This window comes from Pezoporus flaviventris, unplaced genomic scaffold (genome assembly GCF_033815535.1).
Source record: "Pezoporus flaviventris isolate CSIRO_AGI_PZ_B2104156 unplaced genomic scaffold, CSIRO_AGI_Pfla_v1 ptg000045l, whole genome shotgun sequence".
Classification (NCBI taxonomy): Eukaryota; Metazoa; Chordata; class Aves; order Psittaciformes; family Psittacidae; genus Pezoporus; species Pezoporus flaviventris.
The window spans coordinates 11,918,168-11,937,997 of record NW_026892593.1 but is presented as its reverse complement, the minus strand read 5'-3'; the positions used below and the strand labels follow the sequence as shown (position 1 = coordinate 11,937,997).

Sequence of the window (19,830 nt, the reverse complement as noted above, 5' to 3'; positions counted from 1 at the left end):
ACTTCCATCTCCTCTCACTGTAGCTTTCAGTTTTGCCCCATTTATTCACTCCCACAGTGTTTCACTTCCCTATTCTTCTGCATTATTGTATGGGGTTTTGTTAGCAACATTTCGCATTGCATCACCCACCCTTCCACCTCTATTCTCTCTCTCCACTGCAGGTCCAAGAATCCGTGCTCTCTGTTTAGAGGTCACAAATTGCATCATTTACTAACGATTTTACCATAGCTTGCTTTTTCCCCATCCCCTCTACATTGTGTGTGTGTACATTAATGTAGCTGTCGCCGAGCACTTTTAATTAGTATTTTGACTTCTGAAGGTTTCTTTAAGCCATAAAAAGTGCCAGCAGAGAGTTGGATTAGCAGTCACATACTCAGCTGTTTCCCCAGGCTTGAAGAAAACCCAGATTACATAGACCTGAGAGGTAACACATGTATTAGGAAGCTATTTGCATACTGTGGGGCTTTCACCAGCCATCAGTGTACAATGTGTGGCTTAGCTTCTTGTATGTTTACAACTGAGAAGTGAGAGTGTATATTTAGGATGTCAGAAAAAGGATCAATTCATCTTTTCTTTTATCCTATATGCTGGAGCCAGTGATGAGACCTCTGAGCCAAGCCCCTCCCCTGTTTTTTTCCACTTATCTTGAAGCTCTTCTGAATTGTCAGCTGTGAACACAGGGAGGTTAGCACCCTCTTTGCTTAAGACCATTTAATCTTAGTGCTACCCTTTCATCGCAGAAAGCACCCGTGAGCCCTGCCAGTGCAGGTCTGTTTCCGTGGTACTTCTGCATCTCTTGGCTGGGGTGCACTGTCTCTGCAGACTGCAGCAGGTACCAGAGCAGCCTCACAGAGGGCTTCCCTTGGCTTTTCCTAGTCTCACATTTCTAGCATGATCCTATTAAGCATTGGCTTGCCTGCTGCTTGTCTCATTAGTTCTCACTTGAAATGCTGACTCAGCAAATTCCCCATGTATTCCTGAGGTGATCTTCTCTCCATATGTTTGTTGTATTAATCCCATCGTAGCTCCCAGAAGGCAATATCACATCCCATTCTCTTGTTACAGACATGGTTCTTCACCATGAAGCTACCAGTCATGGTCACTTACTTCATGTCTCTGTCTCCTTGCTTAGTCTCAGGTTTGCTTTGTGAGTTTGGAGAGGTTTTGGTACATTTGTCTTTTTCCATTCCCTGCTCTCTGTGGGAGCTGCCGCTCAGTCAGTCTGAGCAGTCCCTAAACCCACCCAGTAAATTCTCTACAAACATATGCCCTGGAACTACAAATCCTTTTCTGCAGAGATGCCTTGGCTCTGTTACTGTTATCTGCTTGTCTGTTAGCTGCCTGCTGAGATGCAGAGCATGATGTACAAACATGCAACAGACCTACAACCCTTGGGGCTAAGAAGAGAGATAGTAGAGGTTTGCCAGGCTCACTCAGGGTGAGGGGTGGTGGAAGGGCAAGGACAACAGCTGCCCATGTACATTTACATCTACATGTGCAGTTGGGACCCTTCCTTATCCACATAGGCATGTGAAGAAGTCATGAGTGAGTGAAGCGCTATGCCTGCTCTCACCTGACACCACAGGCAGGCAGTTTCCATAGGTGCCTCGCAAGAGGGAAGCTTACACTTAGAACAGGAGGGAAGGCTTTTTGGCCACTCTGGGAGGTGGAGGAAGGCCCAGACGCATGAGAGGAGATTAAACGTAGGGGAAATGTGATACTGGGAGATGGAGCACCACATGTTGGAAGGGCAGAGGATAAGTGGCAATGCATCTGGAGTAGAGGCAGCAGGTGACTGACCATAATGGTGCAGAAATCTCAGTGTGCCATGCCCACAGTGAGCTCTGTGACACAATTCCCTGGCTCATGAGAATCCCATGAGCCACTACACTCCTGCTTTGAGGACTAAATCTGCTTCTGTTGGTGTGCAGTTCTCCTTCCCATCTCGTTTGAGCTCTCATAGGGAAGACTTCCTGGAGTTCGTAGTTTTCTTCTTTGCAAGCCCTGCAGGTCTCTCTGCATCTGCTCCAACAGAAGCATCTGCTCCTGACCAGGGCTGACAGGACCTGAGTCTGTACTGGCAGTACTGAACTAAAATGGTAGGCGGTTACCCCTATTCATTTTCATGTCTGCACTCATGGTTTTCTCCTGCTGGTGCTTCCCTGCCCCACTTCTCTACTGACTGTTGGCAGTTTGCATTTGAAGTATTTAGCTTCAGTATTAGTACATGTTTCATCATAGCTTGGGATGCCAGACTGGTCCCTGTTCACCTCCCAAAACATGCAGCAGCCTCCTTGCCTTGCTGTGCAAATCTAGCAGCTGAGTAGAGGAGGATTAGCCTCTCTAGACAGGGCTTTCTGAACAGACTTTAATTAAAGGTATGGGATGGAGCTCAGTGATCACCTCTGATTACTGGTGCAAATGCTTTAAGAAGAGAAATTAGAGCAATGGCGTATTAAGAGGTGGGTTCTCAGGTCTTAATATCTCAAGCAGTTCAGTCTTTTTAAAGTGATTTGGCTAGATTCTGCCTTCTGGTACCCGTGTGCAAATCTAGACTAGCTCCAGTACACCAAAGATGTTGCAGAGCAGAGTGGTTGCCTTGCTCCTTTGGGTAGAGACTGTTGGGAGTTCAGTGATGCTGAGAACATTGCTATCTACTAAGAGGGGAGAGAGGGAAGCACCGTATTTAGTTTACTTCTCTCTGTAAGTGGTAATAGAGAACTGTCCTTGTTTCATGCTTATGCGTCCTCACTGTTGTCACATTATTTCTTTCTACATTACTCAGCTTCTTCTGGTAACTTGGGACTACAGCTTGGTATTTTCTAGGATGGTGTAATTACACAAATCCCACCACTTACACAGCAGTGCACAGCATGCACGGAGTGAGATCAGTACTTGTAAAGTAATTACAGGAACATCATTACTTGATTGGCAAGCTAAAACAGTGGTGGAAGAGAGGTACAAGATAGATACACTCAGAAACCTAAGGAGTCCCCTGTATTTTCATGGTCTCCAAAGCATCCTGCCTTTACAGGCAATTAGTCCTTAAAATCCAGCAGATATTAATTGGTGCTATATATTAACAAATTGTAATACCGTATCTATTGAGCGGTGTCTGGGGATGTGTCATGGACCTGTACAAAGAACCCCCAAATCCTGGTTACGAGTATGATGTAAGGAAAGTGTATATTAGGTAGATAACATTAAAACACTTCCTGGTTTTGGGTGCTGACAACTTTAACCACCTGTTACAGCATTTCCTGAAGCCTCAGGTTACTGCTGTAGAAACAACATGCGGGAGATGTCTTGAGCCAACTGAGAAAGCGAGTCGAGAAGGGTCATTTAGCAGAGGTTGAGCTGTTTTAAAGAGCGCTAGAGCCTGGTGTCACAGCAGTTTCCTGCTCACAAGAGCCTCTTTCAAAGACAAATTTGGAAGGATTTGGCCATTAAACACGGAGCCAGCAGCCTTCCTGGGGCAAGAACATGGACCTGGATTTCTGTAAGGGCAGACCATGAAACGTTTTCTTTGCAAAACAGGTCTCTGAAAAGGGGGTAAAGACAAATTGGTGATTTTAAGGGCTAGAGTATTTTAAGCTTGAATGTCCTTTGAAATTTTACTGCTTTTAATACTACATCCATCCTTCATTAGCAGGTTGGTTTGTTTTGTTTTAATGCAGCTGAAGTAGAAGATACATTTGGCAACTGATGAGGGGAAGGGGAAGCCCTTCTAAATTTTGCTGTAATGAAATCAGAGTAAGTTAGAGGTTGTAAAGGCTCCAGTGTGCCTGCACACACGCTCACCCTACAAGCTGCATGCCTGTGAACAGATCCCTCCACCCCCAAATGCAGTTGGAGTTTGCTTCTGCTTCACTGCGCATCACAGCTCACCTATGTGGACAGTACTGCTCCACCTCCACTTCCTTGTAGGTACAAATGCAGCAGTTTGCTTTGGCTGGAAGGCAGAAAGAAAGAACAAGAGGAGTAAAAGCCAGGTTCTCTGGGGCAATTCCCTGCTGTTCTGTGGGTATTGGAGGAAGAGCTGCGTCCACAGGAGTCAGTTGTAATGGAAACAACCTGAGCTGCAGGTCAAGAGCAGGGACTCTACACAGTCATCCTTACCAGGACAGGATTTTGAGCTATGCATAGACATTAAAAATGCGCATGAGGTGGTAGAAATGATCTAAGTCATTCCCAATGAGAGTCTCACTGAAACTGATATGTTTCTGTTAATTTATATATTGGTTTCAGTGACACGATAGAGGAAGACTTCTGGTAGAAATGCTTTTTTGTCCACTTAATGCTTTCTGCAGATGTTGCAGCCAGCTGTCATGGTACTTCTATGAGCATCTTGTGCAGTGTTTTTGTGACACAAGGAATGAATGATGTCCGTGTGATGGACTTTGGAGCCGTGTTGGGTGGCAGCTGAGTATCACACACTGTCCCAGCCCTCCTGCCTGTGCCACTGCCTCTGACCACAGCCCTCTCCCTTCCCAGCACACATTCATGGGAATGTTGCTGTCATTTCCACTAACCCTGGCCCATGCTGAGCCGCTGCTGCCTGCACTGCTGAGGCATTCCAGTAGCCCTGTGCACCTCTCCTGATCCAGGCTGCAGCTGCTTTGCCTTTCTTCCCATTGCCAGCTGTCACATCAGAGAGAAATGCTTCTTTCCATGCAGATACTGAACCTCTGCTTCCCTTTCCCAAGAGTCCACCTGTGAGACATTCAAGGAGATTAATGCTTCAGGCAGCCAGCACTTTGTGGTCCTGCAGTTGTGGACCACCACGGGTAGGTTCTGGCTGTCTTAGGAACCCTTTCTCTGGTATCAGTGGGTTTCTTGCAGGCTTGGAGGCAGAGCAGGGTTTCTGGTACACCCTGTGGAGAGAAGGAGCGAGTCTCCTCATGCAGGATGCTTGCAGGGATCATTGACCCAGTGCAGTGATTGCAGGTGTTATAACTGGGTGCCCTGTCAGTATTTAGTGATCTCATGAAGATGCTCAGCACTGGCCAAGTACAGAAGTATCAGCCTAAATCTGTGTCCTGGGTTCAGCAGTAGCAGTCATTTTTCTCCTTCTTGGTAGCTGGTGCAGTGCAGTGTTTTGACTTTCGGCCTGGGAACAGAGCTGATAACAAGGATTTTTTGGTTTGGCCAAGGACTTTGTGAGCCTCATGCTCTGCCAGGGAGGAGGGGAAGCCAGGAGGAAGCAGAGACAGGACACCTGACCCCAACTGACCAAAGAGGTATTCCATACCACAGCACGTCATGCCCAGGATGTAACTGGGACTTACCCGGAAGGGCTGGGAGACTGCAGGGTTGGAGGAGGTATCGGTCAGAGCTTGGTCGGGCTGGGGGGGCAAGTTATCAGTCGGCTGGTGATGAGGTGATGTATTCTCTTCCCTTGTTATTTCCTTTATCATTATTATCATTGGTGGTAGCAGTAGTGATTTGTGTTATACCTTAGTTACTAAACTGTTCTTATCTCAACCTGTGGGAGTTGCATGCTTTTCGATTCTCCTCTCCGTCCCTCTGGGAGTAGGGGGAGGGAAAGAAGGGGGGGAGTGAGTGAATGAGCCCTCTGCCTGGTTTTAAACCACGACAATCTGTCAGGGCTAAAGAGGTCTTTAAAAATTGAGATTTTAGAAAATGCTTAAAATACACTTTCCTTCTGAGAATTGCATCACTAGATTGAGGTCACTGACGTAAGCCTAATTTTATCACTGGAAAGAGAGAACAAGTGGCTGCGCTCAATGACAGGTTCCAGAGAGCCAATGTCCTATCTGTACAGAAGGCCTCAGAGCTCAGGTGGTGAAAAATTGTGCTCTGGACACTGAAATAGCAAATCCTTTCTAGTAATTAAACTTCAGCAATTATCTGAGCTCTTGGGAAACGGCGCCGCAGTATGAAGCATCTTGCAGGAATTCAGAGAAGCTCTTCGCGGAGAAAATCCTGATTTACAGTCAGCTTCTTTGCACAGCGAGTAGTGCAGTGTTTTAAAAAAGACTTCTCAAAACAAAAATAGCATTTATACTCTCTCAGGAGTAATATTTATCCCATATCGCATCATGCAAATGGCTGACACACCTTTCCCTGTATTATATGGAAAGTTGATAGGACCTCTACTAATGCTTGGTGGGATCTCACAGAGGCAGAACCTCAGTGGTTTCTCGGGATGCTGCACTGTCTTGGATTCACACAGTCTGGGAGGTTCATGTCCAAAAATCCTGTAGTGTTTAAGCTCTGCTGATATCAGTGGGAATGTATGGGTGAAGATTCCTAGAATGAGGATTTTCATGTTTTCCCCGACTGAGTTGAGTTTTAAGGCTCAACATTAATGGTGATAGTTTCGGTGAATATTTTGCATAAGCTCATTATTTTATGTTTTCCCGTAAAATACAACTAAACCAATGAAAAATAATGCCTTTAAATATATCATTAGCAATCTACTGCCACTATAATGAGATACATATATTCATTAGACTTTACAGAAAATGCAAACAGCCTTAAGAAAACTCAGTGCTCGATGAAACTGGTTTCCATGGGTAATTTATTCCATGGGAGTCAGAGTGTTTCTTCCGTGGCACCATTAAAGGTCTTTGTATGTCCATCTTTCACTAGATGTGTCCTCTTTTCCACCTGGGTTGAAAGAGGGGTCTTTCCTACTGGATGTTAGGATGCCCAGCAATCTGATGGGAGCAATAGTTTTAATGGGATGCCTGGAAATGGTGGATAAATTGCCACTGCATCAGTAGAACTTTGTGCTATGCGTGATGCAGGTGGCACAGGGAGTCATCCTGCCCTGCTTAGTGGTGGATACATGCCCGCTGGGTGTTGGCATTCTTCTATAGTGAGCCTCTGTTTGCTGTTGGATACCCTGAGCTCTCCAAATACCACTTTGCTGGGTTGCCTGTGGCCTTGGCAGAGAAGGAAGGAAAGAACCATTCCCAAGAAGAGAGAGACACAGTCACCTGCCCTTGGCCAGAAGAATGCAACTGCTGGGCAGAGTCCAGCCTAGCACACTCCTGGTGATGTCCTGCTAATGATGTGGTGGGAACAAGGATGGACTGGGAGCATGAGTTTTTCCTCTGTTACCCAGTCTAATAAATTCCTTCAAAGAGAATCTTCCAATTATGGAAATTGTTGGGTAGCCTTGTATTAGTGCTAGAATACAAAATACCTGCTTCACTCAGGATCTGTGTCTTACAAAGTGCCTGGCAGAAAAATCTTACCTGCTTGAAGAAGTGAATCATGTCATTAAGACTACAGCTGGGCTGAACAGAAATCATTAGATAGGCATTTGAGATTACATTATCATTCCTGAAGATCGAAGTAGTTTCTGCGTTTGCCAGTGGCTCCAACTCACTGATGTTACCCACTTTAATCTGTCATAGCTTGACCTGCCATTTCTCTGCATCGGCTTCCCAAAATGATTGTAACGCTCTTGCATTCTGTCTGTGGGGCTGCATTTCTCTTTGGGAATGTTTTGGAGAGAAAAATGCCCACTGCAGGTTCAGGACTATAGAAACAGGAAACAAGTGCTTTGTCCTTTTTGATTCGTGTCCAGTACGCTAGTTTTAACAGCAGGGATCCAAGAATAATCTTCTGAGTTGACCATGCAGCCAAAAACATCATGATCTCATTGCCAATGGCCAGTGACATGTATATGGTTAGCTAATCAAAGGGGTTTCTTTGTTCTTGCATTGCATTTGTAGAAGATTGTGTGTGTTGCCTATCAACAGAGAGTCTGGACAAAGTGCACTGCATTTTTCCTGCAAACATTGCCAGTGCCTGAGAAGTCTTTCCCAAAACCACAAAGCTTTGGTTAAGCGTGGCTTTGTGTGTTCATTTTATCTTTCTGTTCTTATTTCTTTAATTTAATCGCGTGATGCAGGCAATACTCTTTAGTTCAGTTTCTTATTTGCTAAAGATTATTTCTTCATGTTTCTTATTTGCTTCTTACTCTGCTTAACTCAGCAGACCTCAGTTAACAAAAGATCAGCAAAGCTGGTCGGTCAGAAATCTAGTGAGAAAAAAGAAAACCCGTTCCCTTTGAAGCCAGAAATGGGGGAAAACATGTTATTTCGTTGAAGAAATACTTACATTCTGGGGGTTTCTAATGGAGTCAAGCTAATTGAAAGTCTAAATTCTTCGGACTGTGGGAGGCGGGTATATTTTGTGTCAGATCCCAGCAGGTAGACCTTGATGTTCCCCATAGCTTCTCTCAATTTCAATCTACTTTTAATAAGAACTCTTAAAAGAGAGAAAGAGGGGAAAGGCAGAGTTATAAATGCTCTGGAACCTTTCCTTCAGGACACACTTGTGCTACAGGTGTGGCATCCATGCCCCAATCGTTGCTCCCAACAACAGATTTGATATGAAGTGAAGCAGCATGACAGAATTACCCTGCTTGTGCGGGTCTCTCGTGTTTGAGCATGTTCAAATCTCCTGGGGCAGAAGGAGCAGCTGAGCCAACCTTTCCTGTGCCCAGTGCGTGTGGAAGATGACACGTTGCCATTACTGCTTGTCCTTCCCTGGACATAGCCCTCTGTCTTCTCTTGTGTTAATTTGCAAATGGGCCTACAATGGCTGAAACTTCAGAAAAGTGACAAAACCCCCTCCCCCCCCATATACCTAAAGAACCCTCTTAGTTTCCCAACCCATGCTTTGACAGAGCGCACCCAGCAACCAATGAATTTTCCTGGTGGTTTCAGGGAGCTGGACAAGTTTCTTCATTGCCCAGTGCATCAATAACTCTTTCAGCTGATGTGTAACTGTTCTGAAAGCTTGTCTGTAGACAGAAATGACATCAGTGTCTTTTCTCATTGTTCCCTCCTTTGTTTTTTCACTCAAGATAGTGAACCTGAACTCCGTCCAGCAGGAAGCATCCCCGTGGTTTCCCTGTGGGTCAGAGCAAGGAGCAGAGCATATCGTATCTCCAAGCAACAGGAACTTGGGACTATGGATAAAAATGAACCCAATGGATTTAATTTTGCTGATACTCTTTTGAAAGGGTCCCATTGAGGTTACCCATGCAGTATGGCTGCAGACACTGGGACAGAGAAACTATTTCCTTATCGCTGCTCCCAGTTTTGATACTCCCAGGCCCCAACACCAAATCTTCCCACCCCTCTTTGCCATCCCCACCGTAGTTTTCATCCACTCCTAGTTTGAAACTGCAAAGAGAGGGATTTGAGCGAAGACCTGGCTTGTCTAGGGGGGTCCTTGCCTTAATCAAACAGAGTGAGTTAAAATGTTTGCAGGGGCTGCATAGTCACAAGAATAGAGGTTTTTGTGGTGACCCATTGGTTGCTCCCTGGCAGCACAGCACCACCCCAGGCCACGGGTCTGTCTTTTGAAGTGGGGTTAGTGATGTAGAAGCATGTCTTGGGGTAAACACACTGCTGTTATCTCACTCTGTACAAAATACATCATTCACTTAAAGACCATGCCCTGAATGGAGATCAGCACTGGAGCATCACATGACTGCAGTTTAATTTGTCTGGTGCTTTCATGGGTCTGTACAAAACCTGTTTGGGCTTCTGTATATATAATCCTGTATAGAATGACTGGTTATAGCTGCAGAGATGCCCACAAATAGCCCTTTGGCTGTGGGGTGACTGGGCTCCCTGTGCCTATGCTTCATTCTCCCTGATGCTCACCCACATCTCCTGCCTGTCCAAGCCAATGCAGCCAGCAGTGCGGTGCACTGCAAGATGTGGCTGCAGGTAATGCAAGGCTGCTGGGAAACTTTCGTCTTACAGCTAAATGGGCATTTAGCTATGCATTTCGTTAGAATTAAAATGTAAATGATATTAAAACCCTCTCCCTTTAAAGTTCGGAGACGCTTAAAAATTATCACAGTAATTAGGCAATAGTTTTGGTTATATATGAAACATGATCAAGTTTTATTGTTGGCGGAGCCCCCAGCAAGCCAGTCTGTGAATCTATCTGATGTAGGGATCTGGAGCGGGGTTTTTCATCTGAACAGGTCTGATGAGTGCCATGAGACAGTTTCCATGGTCATTAGCATGAAAAAGAAACCTGCCTCTGCAGCTGGAGCTCAGAAGCTGCATCAGTGCTTGTGTGCTAGCCATGGGGCTCCTGGGCTGCACACCCCACCAAGGGGGAGCTGGGCAGCAGAGTGCTGCTGGTGACAGCAGGCAGGGAACCCCCTGGAGCCACAGTGCTGGGGCAGGGTCAGCCCCCATGGCCGGGCAGAGGAGTCTTGCTGGTCCTTGCTAACAAGGAAAACAAGCTGAGGTGCAGGGATTCAGAGCCCAGGAAGGAAAATCACTGCATTTTAGCTAGCAGGAAAATCTCCTCATCAGTAAAATGGTCTGGAAGGAGCTGGGTATTAGCATGCTCACACTGTCTTCCCACGTATCATACTCCCTTCTAAGTATCCTTCATCCTTTATACTTGTGCTTTCCACTCAGGACATGGACTTGTTTCCTTGCTGCCTTGTCACTGTTGCATCCCTGACAGTTTCCCCTGCCTGCATCTCATCCCCCACAGCAGTTACAACCCATGTGCACCAGGTACCTGAGCAGCAAGAAGTGATGCTGTGAGAGGGTGTTCAGGGAAGCGAGGAGTACTTCCAGCCTCGCTGCAGTCAGCATGCAGGAGTGTTTATTCCTGCCAGCAGATCCCATGTGCCTTACTTCCCACCCTCCGGAAACATTCCCCCAGATTAGTGTTATCAACCCAATTAACATTTCAAAATTCCCAGCTTGCAGGTGCTGGTTTCAGAAGAGCTAATGGCAGTCTTGTACCATGTTGAGTAATCCAGTTGGCATCAGTTTGTTCCTAATCCCCTATTCAAGCTGTAAATCAAAGTATTTTTATTTTCTCTTCAGTGTTGTGTACAAAGTAAATAATCCTGAACAGCACAGGCTACATTGAAGATAATGATGCCAACATTAGTTTGGTTTTTTCTCTTCTACGTGCTGGGAATTCACAGTTGCTTTATGCACAGTTTCTCCTCCCACAGCTTGTGTTTAGCTGTCTGGGTTAGCTGGTATTGTTATGGCTGCCAAGGGGACCCTGGAGTGAGAGCTGCCCTAAGTTTCAAGCCCAGGTCCCACTGCCCACCTTCCACAAGTGTCAGAAACCCATCTCTGTCAGGATGAAGAGATGACTCATCTTGTAAAAGGAAGTAAATGAAAGTTTGACTTGCAAAAGCACTTGAAAGTGTTTTTAAGGGTGTCTGCAGCCTGTGAGCATTAGAGGTGGCTTTCCCTGGAAGTGTCTGCACAGGCTTGTTGCGATCCTTTGCTTGCACTGATCCTGACATCATTTCACAAGTGCGGATGTGGCTAATGCAGCCATGCGGCAGTGCAGTGTCGGGGCACAAGCTGACATAGCCACAACCCTACTACATACCCCGTGTCTGGGGGGGGAGCTGGGGCAGACCCTTGGGGGCCCTGAGCTGCTGCAGTGGCAGCAGGATGGTGCTGGAGGCAGTGTGGTTAATGCTGGTTTAGGGAGAACTGGTTGCTGGTACAGTCATACACAGGCACTCACTCTGCCAGCATGGACCATTGCCTGTCCTCCAGCAATCTTCCACCCCTGGGCTGGTTAATCCCAGAGAGCTTCTTTTCAGGACAGATCCTCCATTGCTGGTGTGCTTCATACACCACACAACTCAGCTGCTTTCTGTTTTACCTCACCTGTGATCTGAAATCCCCCATAGCACCAGGTAACATGTCTTTATCTTCCCCCTTCCTGTGACCCTTCCCAACTCTTTTCTTTGAAGGATGCTGGGCAGCATTGGCCAGTGCTGTAAAAACAGACTCTAGCTGTTGTCTGGGGCTTCTGGGTCAGGAGTGGAGCTTGTGCAAGTGCACTGGCAAGCAAGTTAGGCTCTAGGCTCAGTTTCGGCTGGGAGTGAAGCCCACTGAAGTCAATGGGAATCTTCCTGTTGATGTAATGGACTTTGGAGCAGACCTGGGCTTCAGTGTTCTTCAGAGCAGTGGTTCCACCGTGAACCTCTGGCACTGTGTGAATAATAGAAGATTATTTTTGTATATCTGTTCCAAAGCCCATGGCCTGTGTTGGCAGTCAGTGCTCCCAAATGCATGGGGCTGAGACGGGCAGCCTGAAATGATGGAACAAAATTAATAGCACAAGCTTCACATGGCCAAGGGGAGTCATTCCATTCATCCAACTTTATATAAAGAAAGAGTTGCTCATCAGTGGCATTTCTGATCCCAAGGAAAGGGAGGCTTTGACGGGATCAGTTGCTGCTTGTCTAAGAAATGATAGGATTTTATACAAAATACTGTTATGTTTTTCCAGAGAGGAATCATAGAATAGTTAGGGTTGGAAAGGACCTTAAGATCATCTAGTTCCAACCCCCCTACTATGGGCAGGGACACCTCACCCTAAACCATGTCACCCAAGGCTCTGTCCAACCTGGCCTTGAAGACTGCCAGGGGTGGGGCATTCACAACCTCCCTGGGCAACCCATTCCAGTGCCTCACCACCCTAACAGGAAAGAATTTCCTCCTTATATCCAATCTAAACTTCCCCTGTTTAAGTTTTAACCCATTACCCCTTGTCCTGTCACTGCAGTCCCTAATGAAGAGTCCCTCCCCAGAATCCTTATAGGCCCCCTTCAGATACTGGAAGGCTGCTATGAGGTCTCCACGCAGCCTTCTCTTCTGAGCACCCCCAACTTTCTCAGTCTGTCTTCATACGGGAGGTGCTCCAGGCCCTTCATCATCCTCATGGCCCTCCTCTGGACTTGTTCCAACAGTTCCATGTCCTTTTTATGTTGAGGACACCAGAACTGCACACAATACTCCAGGTGAGGTCTCACGAGAGCAGAGTAGAGGGGCAGGATCACCTCCTTCGACCTGCTGGTCACACTCCTTTTGATGCAGCCCAGGATACGGTTGGCTTTCTGGGCTGCGAGCGCACACTGAAGCCGCCTCATGATCATTTTCTCATCCACCAACACCCCCAAGTCCTTCTCCGCAGGGCTGCTCTGAATCTCTTCTCTGCCCAACCTGTAGCTGTGCCTGGGATTGCTCTGACCCAGCTGTAGGACCTTGCACTTGGCATGGTTAAACTTCATGAGGTTGGCATCAGCCCACCTCACAAGTGTGTCAAGGTCCCTCTGGATGGCTCATGGATGTTACCTTTCTGTTATTGCACCATTTAATATCACTTTTCTCTAGCAAAAGAGACAATTGTACTTTCATCTATACCTACCACAAAACAGTGACTACTTAGGGATGCACAGGGGACATTTGCCAATTCCCATTGCTCTGGCCTTGTGGAGAGGTAAGGCTAACACTGGCCCCCACATTCTTTGCCAAGGTGCCCTGAAGGCACACACAGAGTGGGGTCAGGTACACAGTTTCTGCCCTGAAACACTTCTCCAGGGAGGGTGTTCACTAACTGGGAAGACCCTGAGGTAGGGTCTGTAAATTCACACTTAATGCCTATGTTTCTTTTTCTTTCTGGTAGTGTTTTCTGTGGTTTCCATAAAGCATCTTCCTTAGGTTCCCCCCACCATTTTCTGTCTTAGGTTCCCCCCTGCTATTTTCTTTCAGGATATTTTTTTTTTTGCACTATGCTTTTCCATAATGTACAAAACTTTTTAAAGACTTTCTCTTATGGATGCTCATAGACTCTTATTTCTACTCATGGAAGTGAAGCTTTGTCATGCCTACAGCAGTGGTTTGGGAGGACGATATTAATACACTGATATTTTGCACATGTTAGATCTGTTTCGGTGGTGGTGGAAGCACACTGCAGGGAAGGGACTCAGCCCTGCAGACTTACTGGGGCAACTGAAGCTTAGCACAGGGCTGTAATCTCCCTGTTACGGACATCTGCTTTTTACTGCAGTTTGCTCAATGGGAAGCGTGGTTTGGGTTCCAGGTCTGCGCAGGCAGCCAAGTATTGCCTGTGGTCTCAGTGTCTGTGAGCTACTTACATGCTACTGCCGCCCAAGCAGTGGAGAGGACACTAAGTGCACAGCATCCTCATCAGTAAATCAAAGCTTAGTACTGGACTAGGTGTGTATTAACTCTCATATGTAAAGACATGGCTGGAAGCAATGGGTGATGGAGGTTTGATCATTACAAGGCATGTTGCCAAGCAATGGCTGCTACCCATGGGCATGTCTGCTTCTCATGAGCTGGGGAGAGCAAGAGTTTATTTGAACCTGTGGCATGTCCTTACTCTCCATTTTGCTAGCCCAGGACTTTGCATGGCTGTCATAAACTCTGACACGTTACTCCCAGATGCATTATCAAGCAGAATTATAATGGATTTGGGTTGGGATATCTATGAAAGAAAGCTGTGATACTAAAGTGTTTATATGAAATATGCAGCTTTCAAAATTAGCCCTAAGACCTCTGTATGTAATAAGGCAAAATAGTGTTAATTATTTTATTTGTGCCAATCTAAAAAACAAACAAAGGAACCTTTCAGGCCAGATGCTGCCATTGCCAAATATTCATTTCAGTTAGACTTTGCTATGTTTACATTTCCAGATAATAAAATGCTTTGGTTTATGGACTGCCAGAAGATAGGAAGCTGAGATTACAGTCTTGCATTTGATTAGGTTTGTCATAAAGGTAATCATGATACAATAACTATTTAATCAATTCTTAATTCGTATTTTTTAGAGAGGTTCAGGCTTTTTTTTCAGCCTTAAGTCTTCTCTTTTCTTTGTAATGTGTCAGGGTATGTGGTTGCTATTGAATCTTTTCATTAGTTTGATGGAGGGTGAAGATGAGTAGTTCTGTTTTTAAGGAGCTTGTTCAACAATGACAGTGACACAAAAGACAACAGTCTGCTTTGTTTTCCACCTTCTGGAGATGCCTTTTGTAGAAAGTAGAGATAAAATGATATTGTCAGGATATAAACTCAGTGTGCAGGGACTACATTTGTAATGAACACCTCTTCCCCTCTGCAGCCACCAGCTGTCCAGACAGACTCCTCTGTCCATTCACTGATGTGTGAGACACTGAGTATTCTGTTTTCATCTTTCCAGCTTGTTTTTGATAAACGTGGCTGCAATAGCTTTTGAAAGAACTTTTTGTGGTTTGTCTGGGGTATTTATGTTGCCTTCATTATCCCAGTATCTCATCATTTCATTGTCTGCACCCACTACTTCACAGTGTACATGTAAGTGCCATTATCCCCACTTCACGGAAAACAAACTCAAGGATGGAATGACAAAAACATTGGTAAAGTGCTTTAGGAGCCAATCCCACAAAAGGACAGGTCAGATCCTGTCTTCCTCCTTGGTCCATCCTGTTTTTCCCTTTACTAAGGCTATCCAGGTGGCAGTGGCTTGTGCTGATAAGATTCAGGCTGTCCACTCAAACCACCCTTAGTAGGATGCCTACATGTCCCACTTGCCAGCATGGCCTGTGTGTTTACAGCTCCTTCAGGAAGACTCCTGAATCCGTCAGGTTTGCTAAAGCCAAGTAGATGTGCCTGTGAGATCCAGTGAGAGGTAAGCCTTGCATATGTGTGTGTAAGCATCTGTGTGAAGATCTGCTTCCACGAGTAAAGCATAGCCAGAGTTTCTCTTGTAGCACCACTCAAAGGGTGTTTCACACTCCTTACTGAAAACATCTTGCATCTGCCAAAACATGAGAGGGACTTTTTATAGCTGTATCACAAGACCTTGGAAAAATCATATTGCTAGAGCCACTTCAGCAAAATAACAGATTGGTTGTGTGTGTATATTGGAGAGCTGCATATGGTAGGCATGTCAGAGTGAGAAGCCACAAATTAATGCCACTCCATCATATAGTGCTTCCTAATACTATTTTTCTGATCTTTCTGGCAGTAAATATTTGAAACTTTCATGGAGTATTAAACTTGTGACTCTCAAACCCCGTTTATTATTATTGTGTATTTAGGACTTCATTCAATTGCCAGTAAAGAGGAGGACAGAATTTCCACTTCCTTTATTATGCCTGTTCCAGCCCTCAAAGTGAACATTGTCTGTTGAGAGTAGAATAGATACTAATTTGGTCCCATAAAACCACAGATTGTTTCAGCTTTCCACGAAATTCTGAATGAATAGATGATCAGATCCCATGATGCTGCTTTCAGACTCGGTGGTGATATGAAAGAGGGGCTTGTCCAGCCGGCTGTATAGCCATGCCACTCTTTTGTTGCCCATAGTACACATGTTCAGCTCCTTTTTACTCTCTTTTTATTTTAATGCTCTGCAACAGGGCTGCACAAAGCTGGATTGGCTTTTAAAACACCACTTCAATTTGCAGCTATATGTGCCCAGTTTTCTTTTGTGCTGCCTGTGGAACAAGGAGCCTGTGTGGTATCTGACACCGGGCTTTTTGCAGTGATTTATTAACTGTGTCAGAATAGCTGTTGTGAATGCTGGGAAGCTCTTGCATATTGTGACAGTTGATATTGATTATGACAGTTTGTAGACTCTAGTGCGTTGTCAGACAGTGGATTGCATTTTGTCTTCTTACTATACATACCATGGGCTATAGATCATAGTGTTTTCTTCAGAAAAGGACCCATTGTCCAGTGTTCTTGCTGGTATGAGGGAGCTTCTGTAGTGTATTGTGCAACAAATAGCAAAATAGTTCAGGCACCCTATAGGACAGGCAAGCAAATGTCAATTGCTTTAGGAAAGAAAAAGTGAATAGTTTGTTCTGCTGCTGGCCTTTCAGGGGAATGAGCCATGCAGTTGACAGAAGTGGGTAAACTAGTCTGAGGATGTCAGTTATGAAAATACAGCACATCCTGTGTTGTCTGCTGGCCAGAAATCCACAGGCAGTGCAGGAGGAGGAGGTTGCATTGAAGATTTTGGCTACATACCATGTTTAAAGGTTGCTTTGGGTCTTGCTGAAGGCTGAAGCTACACATTCCTAGAATGAGTCTGAGGAAGAGGAGATAGAAGATTTCTGCACACTTGGGAGAAAGTAAAAGCTGGCGCATGAGGTTCTGTGAGGGGCACATCAAACAGAACCCTCCAAATAACAGCCTCTCCTGACTGTTTGGTTTTAGCCAGGCAGCAGTAAAGTAGCACGCGGGAGAAAGGGTTTTCCTATTTGCCTGAAAGCTGCTTCAGAGTGGAAAAAGTCAACAGCTGAGCTTTTACAGGCAACCTGATCAGGAGGAGACAGTCAGAAGCCTTTTGGTTAGTTATGCCACTGTAATTTACTACGTTGCTACTATGTATTGGAGGAAAAACCTTCCAACAATACATTTCGCTTTAAAACAAAGCAGCACTTGAGGTGTAGTGGTGACAGTGAATAGGAAAGGAGCCATTCTGATTTTTCTGTTCTTGAAAGGCCTTTTATAAGAGACCATAATGGTCAGAAACTTACACTTTGAGATAATAAACCTTAGGCAAATTACCATGGTATTAGAATTTTGATCTCACACTGGGTTTAGATTGATTCAAATGCAATTTCTGCTGTGATTTTACATCGATGTGATGCAGAATCATTTCTGCATGTACCGTATGGTTTAATTGAAATACATGTTAGTATTAGGTTACTTTTGAAATTACTATTTCTGGGATACTTTGGACCAAGCCTAAGGCACTGAGCTGGGACCTGGGGGAGCTGAAATCAGTTCTTAGCCACACAGTGGGCCTGATATTGCCCACTCAAACCTGTTCATCTCTCTCATGAGATGAACTCACCCCTATTTCTAGTTGTATATTTACAGTACAAGAACTTTGAGAAGCAACATTTCCTGTCAGAAGCCACTTTTGGACTCTTCTGGGTTTTCTCGATGCTGCTGTAACACTAATCATATTTTCTGTAATGCAATCTGTATTTTAATGAGTCCTTAGTGTTAGCAAGGAGACAGAATTAAACTAAGTGATTTGGTTTCAGTGATGATGCAACTTCTCATTCCTTGCTCGCGTTTGAATTTGGATTAATTATAACACTTACTGTGTCATAATTATGTTTCATAATCATAGAACACTCTAGAGTTTGTACATTCACAGCACTACTGTAAGCCTCAGGGTGTACTGAGATTTTACAGTGGCATCTCTCAGTCCAGTGTTGGGTGTTAGCGCTATATTTATATACTTACAGGTTTTATTGCAGAACATCCACAGTTGTATCAGAAATTCTTTAAAGGAAGGATAAAATGTAAAAGTTTTTAAATGTCTGCTTTCCACTACAGCATTTTTAATTTGACGCTCCCCCCTCCCCCCCCCAAGTAGTTTGAAGAAGTTAGGTGTGAGGAATGACAAAGTTCAGGTGTTCAAATAGAATCATAGAATCAATTAGGTAGGAAAAGACCTTTAAGATCAAGTCCAGCCTTTACCTCAGGACTGCCAAGTCCCTCGTTTCCTTAGGTGGCTTTTACCTCAAGCCTTCGTCACCATTCTCTGTGCCTAATTTTGGCTCCTTAAGCCTGAGCCCACGCCTCGAGAAGATAATTTTGTTGTACTGTCTCTGACTGTTACCTTTCTTTCTTCCCTTCAGATGGTGTCCACAGTGTCACAGCAGTCTGCACCCTTCGTGTCACCATCATCACAGATGACATGCTCACCAACAGCATCACGGTGAGGCTGGAGAACATGTCCCAGGAGAGGTTCCTTTCTCCCCTCCTATCCCTGTTTGTGGAAGGGGTGGCAACAGTGCTCTCCACCGCCAAGGATGGCATCTTTGTTTTCAACATCCAGAATGACACAGATGTCAGCTCCAATATCCTGAATGTGACCTTCTCTGCTTTGCTCCCTGGTGGCATTCGAAACAAGTTCTTCCCCTCTGAGGACCTGCAGGAGCAGATCTACCTCAACAGGACCCTACTGACCATGATCTCCACGCAGAGGGTGCTGCCCTTCGATGACAACATCTGCTTGCGTGAGCCCTGTGAAAACTACATGAAGTGTGTCTCTGTCCTCAAGTTTGACAGCTCAGCCCCGTTCATCAGCTCCAACACCGTCCTGTTCAGACCCATCCACCCCATCAACGGTCTGCGGTGCCGGTGTCCTGCAGGTTTCACGGGTGACTACTGCGAGACAGAGATTGACCTCTGCTACTCCAACCCTTGCGGAAGCAACGGGCTGTGCCGGAGCCGCGAAGGGGGCTACACTTGTGAGTGCTATGAGGACTACACTGGTATGTGTTTATCTTATCTTTGACCCATGATTTATACATTAGACCATCAGCCAGGCCAGCTTTGTGTCAAGCTGAAATTGCTGACATTCTTAGTCAAAGGGAGAAAAACTCCTGGTGCTGCCTTCTAGTCAGGAAAAGGCTTGTGAGTGTCACACATCACTTGGGGTAAGTCACTTATCTCTGTGCACTGATGGTGGTAGGAATGGTGACTTGCTCCAGCTCATGCAGGGGGACCACAGCTGCTGAAGTAATTTGCATGGTGTGAATTTCTGCTCACAATGCTTTATGCAAACGTATTTCCTCTGTCTGGAAGGAAGAAGGTGGGGCACATTCCCCTGGTTCATGGTTTTGCTTGTTAATGCCTTCCTGGCCCCTTAGCATGTGGTGGTGCACAAGAGCATGAGGCTGGTTCATGGTCCCAAGAAACTGCAGTAATACACGTGTGGGAAACCCTGCAAGTCAGCTCCAGTTTGTAAATGTCCAGATAAACTCCAGAAGGATGTAGCTGCTTCCAGGCCTGGCTCCAGCAGCCTGCTGAGGAATGTACTTTGCCTCATCATGGACTTGAGAGCTAATAAAGATCAAAGTACTGCTTCTCAAATACTCCGGAGAAGTTAGGAAGGAATATTAGCTGAATGTTTTCTGGTGCTTCAGTAAGTCAGTGATATTATTTATGTATTTGAGATTGCACACGCACTGAAGCGTTCTGCACTGACGTGCTGCCGCCTGTAATTTACAC

At 45.4% G+C, this 19,830-nt stretch overlaps 1 protein-coding gene and 1 long non-coding RNA gene across 7 annotated transcripts in view; both read left to right on the top strand.

The window, feature by feature from the left end:
- LOC133276571 (uncharacterized) overlaps positions 1 to 19,830 on the top strand; it is a 787,535-nt gene that overhangs the window by 465,000 nt on the left and 302,705 nt on the right. The gene's annotated exons all lie outside the window — the stretch shown is intronic.
- CELSR1 (cadherin EGF LAG seven-pass G-type receptor 1) overlaps positions 1 to 19,830 on the top strand; it is a 165,583-nt gene that overhangs the window by 50,304 nt on the left and 95,449 nt on the right. For all 6 annotated transcript variants that reach the window (XM_061467484.1, XM_061467483.1, XM_061467480.1 and 3 more), the window contains exon 2: positions 18,453 to 19,091. In XM_061467484.1, coding sequence (XP_061323468.1) covers positions 18,453 to 19,091 — 639 coding nt within the window. The remainder of the gene's footprint in view (positions 1 to 18,452; positions 19,092 to 19,830) is intronic.